Source organism: Rattus norvegicus, chromosome 14, assembly GCF_036323735.1.
Source record: "Rattus norvegicus strain BN/NHsdMcwi chromosome 14, GRCr8, whole genome shotgun sequence".
Taxonomy (NCBI): Eukaryota; Metazoa; Chordata; class Mammalia; order Rodentia; family Muridae; genus Rattus; species Rattus norvegicus.
This window is the reverse complement of record NC_086032.1, coordinates 88,500,552-88,515,341: the sequence shown is the minus strand read 5'-3', so window position 1 is coordinate 88,515,341 and position 14,790 is coordinate 88,500,552. Positions and strand designations below refer to the sequence as shown.

The 14,790-nt window shown below is 37.3% G+C and overlaps 1 protein-coding gene across 1 annotated transcript in view; it reads right to left on the bottom strand.

Moving 5' to 3' along the window:
* The window catches only part of Abca13 (ATP binding cassette subfamily A member 13), a 502,723-nt gene that overhangs the window by 74,527 nt on the left and 413,406 nt on the right, over positions 1 to 14,790 (bottom strand). Inside the window, exon 56 of the mRNA XM_063273790.1 lies at positions 5,751 to 5,901. Coding sequence (XP_063129860.1) covers positions 5,751 to 5,901 — 151 coding nt within the window. The remainder of the gene's footprint in view (positions 1 to 5,750; positions 5,902 to 14,790) is intronic.

Genomic DNA, 14,790 nt, shown 5'->3' with positions numbered 1-14,790 from the left:
AAATCTACATTAATTGAGGTGTTAATGCAGATATAAATGCAGGTCTGTTTTTCAGATGTTATTAAGGCACTAAATAAAACAGTGCTAGGCCCCAACATCCATAGGTTTTTTTTTTTTTTTGCAAACATATAAAAATTTAGGGCGATAATATAACTATATGTTACAAACTTCAAAACATTTTGCATCATAACATCTTTTACCTAAATTATTCAGTCTGTATTGTGTGGCTTCCAGGTAATTTAGCAATCGAACTAGAAGATACAGTTACTGTTCCATGGTCAAACAGTGTGAGTGGAGGAAAACGAAGGCACACAGAAACTAAAACTTGGGTAGAAAAAGCCATCTCAAGGTTAATCCTTTGTTCTCAATGAAAACATTCAAGCCCTTTTCTCCAGACTGCCTCACAGAGAACATCCCCTTTCCTGTATTCATTCAGTCCAATTATGCCAATTAAAATAAATTGAATAAAAGCCTTTCTGAGCAAATAAAAACTTCAAAATATTTTATCCAGGATTAGCAGACAAATGTGAACAGCTAATTGGGGTACTGCAGCAAAGACTCTAAGACAGAAAGTCTGTGCTGCAGGGATTAGAGAGAACCCGTGGTGTCCACGGAATCACAAAGCAGAAGTGTCCCTGGTGAGGTTCCTTTGCAAGATGGAGGGAGGAAGGAGGCTCCCTAGGAGAGGAAGCCTTTGCTTCAGTGAGCAGCACAGTGGTTACACAGATATTTCATGAACACAAAGAGCTGTAGGACTAGCAAAATCAAACGGAAATAGGAAAAGTAAAAATTTGGGTTATCTTTTCAGAGTTATGAAAATGTTCAAAACATATGTGTGTTATGAATGTTTACTGCAATAAAAGGCATTTTATTCAGAAGAGGAATGAAAGGAAGCTAATAAAGGGGAGAAACAAAGCAAAACACTGATGAAAAGGCCTGGCTTTATAGCAATGTGCCTCAGAGTAAATACTTTCTTAATAAATTTGCCAAATGATGTTGGTTATTTTTATGAAACCAGAAAATGGTTGTCATATTTTCCTAATTTCACAAAAGGTTAAATAGCGCAGACTACAAATCCCAGAGCAGTTAATCATGGGGAAGATCCCAGAATGTGCAGGAACAAATGTCTGATCTAATGCTCTGTGAATGTGACTTTCAGAAAAATAACTGAAAATGATCTAATGAGAAACATCTTGTCACCATCTTTTCTGCAATCAGCGCCCCTGTCAAAATAATGGCAATGTAATATCCTAGAAATCGAGGCTGGCAAATGCTACCTAGACCCCAAAACATCATAAGCCACAAACTATTACTGTCCCACAATCACAAAACATTGTAAGTTACAAGGTCTTGTGCATGGTTTGTGTGTGTGTGTGTGTGTTTGTTTTTTGTTTTCTCTGAAAGCTCTAGAAATCATGCTGCATTTTCAACAGAAGACTGGAACTCATTTTTTCGATTACTCAGGCTGCAACACATTCAGTGCACATTAGAACTTTGGGGAAGGTCCAGTAGACAAAAAGATTATTCAGAAAAGCATACACACTCATCAGATTCCTGAGCCAAGGACTGCCCATATGCAGGTGTGATGGCCATAGCAAAACTGTTCTGTGAAATCCACAGCGAAAATGAGACATTGAGCAGGGGAAAGGAGCCAAGCATTTCTCAACGGATGGCCATCCTGTGACCGCTACTCTGCCAGAGATCTCCTAGTTGATTCTTCTTCACTCAAAACTTAGCTCTTCTTAAAACCCATGGCAAGTGGGAAAAAGAAATGTTAGATTCAAGTCATGTCTACAGAGAAGATGCTGAAAGCAACATGCAGAAGCATTTCTACAGCAATGAGTAGGTATGTACAAAGACAGGACTAATAACTGGGCCTGCTTCTCTCCCAGAGAAAATCAAAATGCAGATTTCACCAGGTTTCATCCCAATTAGAAGTTTTGTTTGTGGAAATCAGCATATTCTGCTGTGAAAGGTAAGCCATCTTTTGAATTTTTCAACACCAAGTCCCAAAGTATCAAAAAAAAAGTTATAGAATATTTAAAGTGGGGTCGTTAGTGGAAATGCTGTCTGTCGGAAGCTTTGCTCATAGTGTCTGATAAAAACTCTTGCAACCCCATAGGAAGAACAACAATATCAACTAACCAGACCCCGCCCCCGAGCTCCCAGGGACTAAGCCATCAACCAAAGAGTACACATGGAGCGACCCATGGCTCCAGCCACATATGTAGCAGAAGATAGCATCAATGGGAGAAGAAGCCATTGATCCTGCCAAGGCTGGATGCCCCAGAGTAGGAGACTGTTAGGGCAGAGAGGTGGGAGGGAATGATGGGTGGGTGGGGAGCACCCCACAGAAGGAGGTGGAGGGGGATGGGAAGGGGGTTCTGGAGGGGAAACTGGGAAAGTGGATAACATTTGAAATGTAAATAAAGAAAATATCCAATTAAAAAAATAAATGAAGCATAAAATAAAACAAAAACAAAAACAAAACAAAACAAAACAAAAAACAACAAAAGCCAAACTGACACTAGCATTAGAGTGGGAAGTGCAAGCATATGTGGGCGGTGACTGAAGGTTATAGAGCAATGCTCTCCCTCTCTAGTACACAGAGGCCTTTTGAGGTACAATCTTTCCATCATTTCAGGGGTAAGTACTTCCTTACAAAGTCTTTAAGTAATGAATGAATCAATAAAATTATAAACTATGCATTTTCAAAGAGAAACTTATTTTGTATCAAATCAAAGTACTTTTTTTTCATAGAGCTTTATCACAACTACAGATTATTCAAAATAAATGAGAATGCCAATCCTCAAACAAAAAGTTTTGTTTGGATGTATTAGCTCAGGAAATATCAGAAACTTCTCTTACATACTTTCGCCAGCATCCCCGATTATAACTTCATTCCTGAGCCATCTGGTGATGGTGTGATACAAAATGTTTCACCAAACTGGTCAGCTGACTATAAGCTTAAAATACACCCTCTGCACAAAACTGTACAGTGTGAACAACAGGGGAAATCAGCCCTTCAACATGCAGAACCTAGATTCAAGTCATATGAAGGGGTAACCTTTTCTTGCCTGAGTAAACACTTGAGGGTTGCAAGTGTAAAGGGCAAGGTCTTAGCTGGATGAAATCAACAAACTTGAAATTGGTGGATCCAGTCCCCTAGAGTACAGGCAGAGCCCAGTACAAGGCTTCAGCTGGAGAGAAAAAGGAGTTAGGGCTGTAAGGGTAAGGCAGAAAGGGTTTTTAAGCAAGCACATGAGGTCTCCTTAAGTCATAGGACACAGGTGACTGACTATCTTTGCATGGACAAGACAGAAGTCTGTAAAAGAGAATCAGGAGAGGAAAGTGATTCTTTTGTCTCTGTGGCTCTGGGATTGGACTGGGCCCAATTTACTGGAGCACAATGGAAAGTAAATAGGAGAATGCTAGACTACACTATTCTTATAATCACCCCATACAGTTTCTGCGTCCCTGATCATACATACCAGAAACTCCAGAAATAATCCTGAGATATCAATGGTGGAAGATATTTTGTCCTAGTCTGGTAACAACCATCAAGATGGTGTCAATCAAAGTCTGTGCTCTAGATACCTGTTACAGGACCACTCTGGGTTTCACGTTCCCCAATTGTAAAATCAGGCATACACCTCTTAACTGCTTTATTCAGGGTATGAGACAGACATACAGAAAGACAGCCATGCATCTCTTAAGGACAGGATATATTTTGAAAAGCAAATCTTCAGACATTTAATCACACTGTCAACCTTAAATATCTCCTTCCCGATCCTGGGTAGTAGATGTCAGTCACTGAACATGGATGTACCCTCTCAATAGAATCAAGAGTTACGGTCAATACAAGGTTCATGAGGCTGTTCTTAGGGTATATGGTCTTACCATAACCCATTTTTTATAAGCAGAAGTAAATCTACACGGCAAAAATCACATTGCAGTATAGCAAATATAAAAATGAGCGATAGTCAAGCGTTGCATACAGCAATCCTTGACACGACTGATGGCAGGCAAAGGCTTGTTACAATCACCACCACTGTTATGCAAGTGATATGCTGTGATACAATTGTTAAGGTGGGTGTGATGTCATCAAGCTATTGGGATTTTTCATGACAATTTTTTATCCCTACCATTATGGGGTCCGTGGTAGATGAAATGCTAAGATATGGTTTGTGACTACATTAATTAGGTCATCATTTTATGTTATTTAACTCTAATACCCATAATAAACACCTCAGAGTCCTGGGCTCATTCTATATTTCAAATGCTCACACAGTTTACAGTAGTGAGAAGTTGGCTGGGAGAGGCACAGTGTCCTTTAGGAATCCGCCTAAGATGTGCAGATCTAAGAGAAACCCCTGCATGAACGAGTAGCAAGGCCATCTGCATAATCCACTACAGCTTCCTGAGAGAAATAAAGTTAGTCACTAATTGGTGAGCATTACAGTAACTTCTCAGTGGACGAGTTCAAAACACAGACTGAAGGACAGTGGGCTATCAGAAGGCAATTGCCTGGGTGACAGAGAGCACTGAGTCTTATTAAGGGAAACTTTTCAGAGGTGCATTCATCCAGACAAAAGAGGCCAGCTTATAGCCACTTGCCAAGAACCTACCTCTTCAATCAAAAACTAACAAGAGGGAGCTGACAGAGGAAATGCCTATTAAAGACTGAGCCAACAATTAGTATTGGATGCCAAGAGCTGTTTGAGTATGCTTGGTGGGTCTCCTGCAGGGTGGTCAGTTAGCTGTGTTTATTAAGATGGGTGGTAGGTCAACCAAGGGTCCCGGGTCTGAACAAAGAAGGGGAGAGCTTCTGGTCTTGTTTTGAAGTTACAAATTAATAATAAACAAACAAACAAAAACATGAAGACTACCCTTTTATTACAAAAAATTTACCCTTTGTTATTACAAAAATAACACAGAGAATAAATTGTCATGAACCAGTGAGCAGAGGCTAGCCTACCATGAATCCTAAGATGTTCCAACACCTACAGACTGATTGAGGGTGCACCAATAAGCTCCACCCCCTTTTTCCTTAATCCTTTTGTAGAACCAGAAATCTAGCAAGCACTTCTCGTACTACAAAGAGGAACGCAGAGGGTAAAAACGTACCTTAAGCATTTTCCATTCTGACACATTCCTATTAGAAATGTCCTCTAAGCTGTTTGTCAAGGCTATGAGCTCTGATCTCTGCACAGCTCCCATCAAGGAAAGGAACAAGTCTCCACTACCCAGTTTCACCTACTCTCCGCCTCTCTCAGATAGCACATGGGGAGGCCTCAGAGTCTTTACAGTTCTCACTGTCCTTCGTTCTCCTGAAGTCACCCAGAAAACACTTTTGGAAGGAATAATAATCTTCCTGCTTTCAAAGGAGACATCTCAATAACTCCCGAGTTTCACAAACACTGTGTGCCCAGCTTAACAGTTTCTGTTCTTGACTGCAATCATTAGGCTCGAAAGAACATATTAATAGGAAAAAATGGAAAGCTTAGAGATACAAAGGAAAAAAGGATATTACTTTTTTACTTAGATCCTTGCACAGGATGCCCCCACTGACATATTTTTAAATATACGATACCAGTACACGTTCTAATGTTGGAAAATGATTTTGCCTTGAACTCATCTGGTCAGATGATGTCTCATCCCGGGTTGAGAGAACAGTCTTGGAGCCATAGCTGACAGGCCAGCATTTCTCAGTGAATCTTTTTCCTCCAGAAAACCCCAAGATTGCTAACCTCTGGAATGTTCTGCTTTGGAATACCACGGAGTCTGCAGTAGTATTGAAGATGTTCCCAGCCAGTCAGGAGCTCATCCAGGGCATCCTGCTGTGGACAGTAGCCAATAAGCACGCCCACTTTGCCAGCAGAAGCCAGATCCACCATATCTCTGTGTACACAAATAGAATAAGCTGACAAAAGGCTTCATGAATACATTATAATATCAAAGATCTGGCTAGCTCATCAATTGCTCTCTTCCTATAGCTAATTTTGTACAAATACTTTCACCTAAAGATAAGTGAAAGGTATCAGAAAATTCCACAACACAATATGTATCTTTGCACAGAAAGTATTAAGTTAAAGGTAATGTAAAGAGCAAACTGAGAAAGCTGTTGATCTCACCCCAGCTCCCACATAATGAGCTTGTAAACATCCCCCTTTGTAAAGGACTGTACACATCCTACTTGAAAAGACATCTCTGCACATGCTACTTACAGGGACTACTCTAATCACCTAGAAACACAGGGAGAAGAGATTAACTTAACAGACACTTCTCTCCTTTTCAATACTCACCTCCCCAGCAAAAGCTCCAAACCTCTTTCCTTTTGATAAAATCTATATATAACCCTCATTCTTCTAACTCACTAGTTGATCCTCCCTCTCTCCTGCCCTTCCCTCTGCTTTATTTTCCCCACCTCCCTCTCTCTCTCTCTCTCTCGCTCTCTCTCTCCCTCTCTCTCTCTTTCACATATATATTCTATATATATCTATATATATGTGTTTTATATATGTTTTAATATATATATAATAGCATTTTCTTTCTTCATGAAACACACATATATATATATGCAATAAATGTGCCTTTTTTAGTTTATTTCACAGAGCTCTAGCAGAAAACCTAAGATCATAGAGTACAAAACTGTTTCTTCTCTCTCCCTATAGCAACCCATGAACCCAGCAACCAGCACACTCATGGGTTGGGGTGTGTGTGTGTGTGTGTGTGTGTGTGTGTGTGTGAACATACATGTGTCTAATACTGAATTTCATATTTAGACATGTGCCTAAAAAATGACTATCATAGAAATCTTACCACAAAGGAACTATTGTAAATAGTGGACTAATCCTTAAATTCAGGACTTTCAGTTGAAGATTTTATACTTCAATTTAACTATAACAATTTATATAAACTTTTATTGATATATGAAATATAGATAAAAGTTAACTGACTCAATTACAAATGTTATCTTAAGTTTCCATATCTTTTGTCCTCCTTGTTATAGTGTTCTTATTGGGAGCAGCAGGCACCAGCATGACAAACTTGCTGTGTAACTGTCCCAAATACCAAGTCCAGCATTTATGACAGGTAGTGCTTTGGTCTGTAGTTTTATTTTATAATGTATCACAGCAGGTGTCCACCATTTATAGGACCATGAAGACTAACTTCACCCATTCAAAATCTAATGAGCCCCTTTCTATTATCCCTGCCAAACCTCAGGAGTACTAGTGTTCTTGTGTTTTTTTTACTTTACCTATGTCAGAATGTCCCAGAGCTGAAGAAACACTTGGAGCAAGTATGTCATAGCTTCTTTCACTCAAAAGTATGCAATTAAGTTTACTTCATGCCCTTCTGGATACATGTTTGCTTTTCCCGTGCAAATAAGCAAAGGTTGAAAGAAAATTCAAGTTTCAAGTATCCCTCTATATTTTGTTACTAACTCTAGAAAACCATTATATATATATACATATATATGTATATATATGTATATATATACAGATTCATAAGCATATACTATATATACACATACATAGTCATTATTATATTTTATGTGTGTTTTCGGTAATTGCAAGCATGTTATTTTAAATTTATTATCAGAGTTGAAGCCAACCTGGGCTTTGTTGTTTTGTTTGTTTGTTTGTTTTTGTTTTGTTTTGGGTAATTTTTTGTGACTCTAAAAATTTTATAATTAAAAAGAAATCAACTCCTTAACTAAAACTATTCAGAAAAGTCCTAGCCCATGAAACATTGAACAATTGGCTCAAATGCAGGACATATCCAGGTAAAATTTACCAGTAACAAGCATGCATTTAAACAGAAGGAAAATCCACTGTGATAAATAAGCTCTCATCTTGCTGAAGCTCAGGACTTTGTAACAGATGAAGACTAGGTGCAGAAAGTGGTTCCTGAGAGGTGGAGGAGATATGTACAGCTATATTTTGATTTAGAGATCAAAATGAGTTGTGGTGCTGCAGAGTCAGACAAGGACAGAAGGGCCCATACACCAGAGAAAAGTAAGAGAATCTGTAACTGAGGCTCTCCTGCTTAGGGACAGTGTCCATAAGAAGGAAATGAATAGCCTGGTACCCAAGTCCCTTTAAATATAAAGGCCTCTTTGAAGTGGAATGAGTAGTTTTTGGTGGAAATAGCAATGATAAAGGTGTCAGCAATAATGAAATCTTGGCTTTGGAATTTATGTAAGGAATTAGAGATCATTAGTGGGAAAGGGAAAAGTGAAGTGGAAAATCCAGGGAATTTATTTACTTGATCCTATCACTTGGGAAATGCAATGTCTTATAAGTACCTTACAACCTCAAATATTTTATTATAACTCAAAGAATATTAGGGAGAATTATAGTTCCTTTTACCTAAATGGCTCAGTAAAAAAATATATTACCTATCTTGATCTGAAACACCAAAGAAATGGGACAAAAGTAAACCTAGATCATGAAGAATAATAAAACACAAACTAAAGAAATAGATAAAATAGAAAAGACAAAACAATAATGAAAACTTTTAAAGTCACAGCTTAAGATTTTAGAAACAAACAAACAAACATAACTCCATACTTTTAGATACTCTGGCCAAGAACAAAAGAAGATTAACATGGTTAAAATAACCAAATACATTTCTGTTAAGATATAGAAGCACAGAAGGTTATGCTGATCAATGTGATAAGCAAGTACCTAAGAGTAAACAAGCCATTGAATATGCCCAAATGAGGGAGAAGAAACTTCTCCAGTTGCACAATGCAGTAGGTTAAACAAGAACTTTTTAAATGGTCCACAATCTAACCAAGAATGAGACAATTTCAGTAGTGAGTTCTAGCAAATGTTTGAAGACTAACATCAATCCTTCTGAGGCTGTTTCAAACAAAAAAGAGACAAGTACAACCCTAAGTTAATTGCAAAAGAATCATAACATCCTGGCAATGAAATCAAAGACATGAGAAGGAAAGAAAACTTTGCAATTTATTAGAACTACAGATGTATAAATTACTATGAAATATACATTCTTATCAACTAACAATATGGTTATATCCCAATAAAGTTAACATGAAATGAAAATATTATAAATAAAAAATGTTCTTATTGCTAGCTGTGTTTACATATTTATGTAATTCTACAACTTTGGAGTAAAAGCAAGACAGCCATGAATCCAAAGCTATCCTGAGCTATTTATCAAGTTCCAGGCTATTGTAAGGAGATCCTGCTGCAGACAAAGAAAACAGCATTACTATTTTTTAATTGCTGAATGAATGAATGAATGAATGAATGAGTGCACTTTAAAGCTCCAATTGATTTACCGTAAACATTCTTAGGACTCAAATTAGCCTGCAGTTGAGCACAGTGGAAATATTATTATTGCATATTACTAGCCTTGGCAGAGAGGAAAATTCCAAATACAGTTTATAATTAATGTACATTTCTTTCCTACCATCATAGAGATGGAAAACTATGCTTAGAACCTTGTGAGTCAGAAAGCACGTGTATAAGGAAATCAGAAGCCCCTAACAACAGTAGCAGGAGCTGTCCCTGAACTTGTTGCCTGCTTGCCTGTGGATCCTGTTCCTCTAAGTGACCCTCAGTGAGAAAAGATGCACCTAGTCCTGCAGTGACTTGATGTGTATATGGCAGGGGGAGAGGATGACTGACACCGAGAAGGGGAGGAATAAATGGGGGGGTAAGGTTCTACGTGAGGTGGTACTGGGAAAAGGGAGGCTGATATTGGGAGGTAAAAATGAATAAATAAATAAATAAAATTAATAAAAATTAGACCCATTCTTACCTACAATAAAAAAGGAAGTCAAATCCAGTAATACATGCTAGTATGTACTAGATACAATATGTAATAAAGATATATAATACTAGATAAGATAATAGCTGAAATATCTAGTAGGATATATTAGCTGTAAGGAAGGTAAAATAAACCCAAGGAAAGGAAAGTTTGTTTAATATACTAAAATTAATCTTTACATACTGCATTAGTAGGACACATATACCATATACCATCCAAACAGACAAAACACAGTATTTTACCAAATATAAACTAGAAATAAGAAGTTTATTATGTAACACTATTTCTAGGAACCTCTCTGTTTATATGGCCCCATGTATATTGAAAGACAGATCTATGGAGACAAAATTAGATTCATGGTTGCTGACGGCTAGGGAAGGGAGTGGCAAAAGAAAGTCTAAAGGATGCAGTATGTTTTAAATGTGATCAAAGTGCTCTGGAATTAAATATTGAAAACAATCACATAATTGTGTAATTATCATACTTGAGATTATAGTTTCTGATGTATGTGAGTTTTGTCTAAATAAATCAAAAGCAGCATCAGTAAAAGAACAATATACAAATGCCCTGTGGAAATATTTGGATTCCTTCATACCTGCATTACATAGATGGCTCTTCATGCCTGTACCAGTGATGTTCATTTCCATATTTGTCAATATTAGTGGAGGAAACAAAATCATGACAACATGAAATAATAGGACTACTAATCACATCGTTAATGTAGGGTTGTGGAAAAGAAGCTACCCATAAAATATTTGTACATGCTATACAATTTTATTTTAATAAAACCTACAGACAAAAATAATCTATGATGATTAGTCAAAGTTTATTTGGTTTAAAGGAAAAATGTCAGAGCTGCCAAGAACAGTTCGTTGACATATTGACATACAGTGGTGATAAAATGCGTGACATTATAAGGATTCTTCAACTTACATAATTATCGTATGAAGGAATTATATGGATCAATTTTAAAGTTAATAACTTAAGAGATGTTGCTAATCTCCATGTGTTAATTTGTAAAACGTCTGCCTAAATCTTTAAAGTTAAGAATGTTTTTCTGAGGTTCTATAATATTCTATTTGCTGATTCTTCTCAGCTGCAAGGCACTCTTGGGCAAAGAACGAGGAGGTTCACTTAAATTATCTGGCCAACTGGGTGATATGGAACACATGTGGTCAATATTCTCATTGGTACTGACTCTAGAAACTTTCTGCCTCTGTACTGAGCATGCCCAGTATACAGTACTATCTGTGAGCTCTAAAACATGGAAATAGCTGAGAACAGGTAGGTACTTTAGGAGCCCAGCGATAGAATGAGTCTAAGGTCTTCGTATCTTCCCAGTCAGCATTGTCCAGTGTACTGATGACTTATTTCTAATCATAATTTCACAATTAAATGAAACAGAGAGCTTTTCCCTATTCCCAGAGCAGGGCAAGCTCCTCCTTCTGAAAATGTGTAAAATTGGCACATTTTCTTTGCACTTAGTAGAAGTCCTTCATTGGATAAAGCTTCCTCATAGGACAATAGTTGTATATTTTTCTTGTATATTTAGTTTTTAAATCTTCAGATAAAACCTGAGACCTCCAAAATGCTAGATACTTTTTTTAACCACTCAACTATACCACCCTAAGCCATAAGATGTGAAATAATAACTGTTGCTCTGAAATAATATCTACATTTGAAAATAGTTTAGTATATAGGAAAGATGCAAAGTCTATTGCACTACAGTAGAGCCAGTACTCGTCAAAAAAAATGACATGTCAAGTCAAGCATACTTCATTTTTCCTAGCTGCATTTCACTTGCTTAATTTCTGATATATTATTTGTTATTTTATGTATGTAAGCATTTTTGCATAAATGTATATCTGTATACTATGTGTATGCCACAGAGGCTACAAAAGGGCATCAGATCCCCTGGAACTAGAGTTATAGATGTTTTGAGCTGCCATATGGGCACTGGGAAATGAAGGCATACCCTCTGAAAGAACAGCCAAAGGTCTTAACTACTGACCAATCTCTGGGCCCTCATTAGTGTAAATACTTGAACCCCTTTAAAATTTTCCTTATCTGAATTTTGGGGAAAGTATGATTAGGGGAGGACAACAGTTATAGTTAAAGTCTTTCTTGGTAGCCAGAACTGCATTTACAGCAGTGTGGTACTCGGGCCCACGTGGAGACACTACAGGTATAGCCTTATGCAGATCTACATACAAAAGGACGTGGTAAGATATGCGGTTTGAGCAAGGCAGGAGTTAATGACCCATCCAGAGATTATCTTAACTGACTGAGAAGGTGAGCTTATTTATTTAAGTCCCTTCACCTAACTCTGAGGGATGCTAATCACACCCTTCTTAAATCAGAATCACTGTCAATCATACTTCTGCTATTAGAAAATGCCCCCAGCCATTTCATAGTTTCCACACGTTTGCATTTGGTTATCTCAGCCTAATAGAGAAGGTCATAACATTCTGTATGCTTTATGCTTCAGCACTACTGGGAAAGACAAGACATTTTTCAGTGTTGGATCTGACATAAAAAATGAACTTCAAGTGGCTTTTATCATGATGCATTTCAACTGGCTTTTTTCTCTTTAATTAATGGCACAACAGTTCAAAAAACCCTAGAAATTAAGTACAAAGCTCAGAAGAATCTTCTGAGAGGTCTTTGCAGAGAGCCTTCTCACTCCGGGTATTTAATTTTCTTTATATTATCAGCAGTCTGTAAACTGTCAATGAGTTAATGAGAGCAAAAGGCTGTTCAGTGGACCTGGCGTGATTTCATTTCCAGCACTTCAGTGTTTGTACTCTGCTTGCTTTTCAAACACTTACTTAGCCTCCACTGTCCACATTTACATGCAGATTTAACCCCAAATTTGCCACACACTTTATTATCAGGTGACTGAGTCTGGCCTGAAAGGAGAGTTGACGTGTGTCTTCATGGATGCCACAAAGTAACTGGGGCTATAAACCAAGCATCAGAGAGCTCTAAGAATATGGTACATGTGTGATGCTTTGCCTATTAAATGTAGACCAAGAATATATAACTGGAGGCTGGAACGCATTCCTATCCTGTGTTTAAGCTACAGCTCACATAGACACCACCTGGGTCCTTGTCTAAGACAGGTAAAATTTTCTCAAGCCTTTTTTGATGGGCAATTAAGTAGGAATATACATGCAGCAGAAGAGTATACTAATTTTTTCAGGGGGTATTTAAGCTTTAACTCATTAAAGTGTAATAAGTACACTTAACCCCTGTATACATAGCTAAAATAAAATCCACCAATCTAGTAAATATCCTTCTAAAATTGTATAGTCATAAACAATAACATTTTCTTATTGCTGATGTTTTTCCTTCTAGCCCATCAAGAGACTACTATAAGCCTGGGGCAACAAAACATCTCATTAAATTATGCATATGCTTTTTGAATATCAGTTGCATATTTTCCTGTGTCCATTATTACTGTTATATTATGGTAACAAAACGCCATGACCAAAACCAAATTATGTAAGCAAAAGTTTATTTTAGCTAATGGCTTCAGATTAATAGTTCAGGATAGCACAGAATGTATGGTGGCAGGTGAGATCAGGAAGCTGTGAGATTATATTTTTAACCACACAAAGGAAGCAGAAAGGCTATACACCCTTAAAGCCCTTCCATAGTGGCATGTTTCCTTCAACAAGACTACACTTTTCTTTTTTTTTTTTTTTTTTTCGGAGCTGAGGACTGAACCCAGGACCTTGCGCTTGCTAGGCAAGTGCTCTACCACTGAGCTAAATCCCCAACCCAAGACTACACTTTTCTAAAGGTTCCTAACCTCCCAAATAAGAACACTAACTGAAAACCAAGTACTTGAAAACATAAGATAGGAAAGGTATTTTTATTCAAACCAAAATACTATCTAATATCCTTTTCAAAGAAAGACTATGTTAATATCTAATAGATTTATCTTCAAAGAAAAATGTGAATATACTTATCACCTGATACATGGTTACTAGAATTTCATGGTATATTTCTGTGAATCAAGATGACATCACTAACAACACACGTAGACTATTCAGAAAGCATTAACTTAGTTCCAGGATCTCAGTACTCCCAGTTATCATCATGTTTAACACAGTTCTGGATAATAAACATGAATGCCACTATTAATGCAGTAGTTTCCTAAAATATATATCGCACACATATTATTTCCAAATATATATGATTCAGATTCAAATTATTATGTGTGCTACTAATTATGCCATAGATAGTGCCATAAAAGTTTACTTATTCATTTTTGTATTTAATTATGGGTGTGTGTGTGAGTGTGTGTGTGTGTGTGTGTGTGTGTGTGTGTGTGTGTGCGCGTGCGAGTGTGGTTTCTGTGGAGGTCAGGAGGCGACATTATATCCTCTCCAGCTAGTGCTGTAGGTGATATAAGCCATGTGGCAGAGATGCTAGGAATTAAAGCTGGCTCCTTTGCAAGAGCTGCGTATGTTCTTAACCACAGAGGTATCTCTCTAGAAAACCTTTTAAACTTTAAATGCCTGAAATTGCAAAGCATCAACTTAAAATTATAAAATGAGTTTCCCCATGAGGAAATGGTTAAAACTGTCATTTGTTAAAAAACACAAGGAGAATTAAAGAAAAAAAAACAAAAACAAAAAAACAGTGTAACTACTCTACAACTATTCTGTACCCGGATAGCACTTCAACGTTGAAACAGAGATAGAGCAATCAAAATTTTTGTTTTTACTAAAATGGGATGTAAAGTTTCTACATTAGGGACTAGAGATATGGCTCGGTGGCTAAGAGTATGTGTATTACACGTGCAGTGGGTTCTGGAGCTAGAATTATATATGGTTGTGAACTGCCTAACACAGGTACTGGGAAGCCACTGCCTCTGGACAGTCTGAGCACAGGCACACATGTGTACATACCCACATGCAAAAGCAGAAATATACACATAATTACAAAATTAAACCTTTAAGAAATCCTACATGAGCG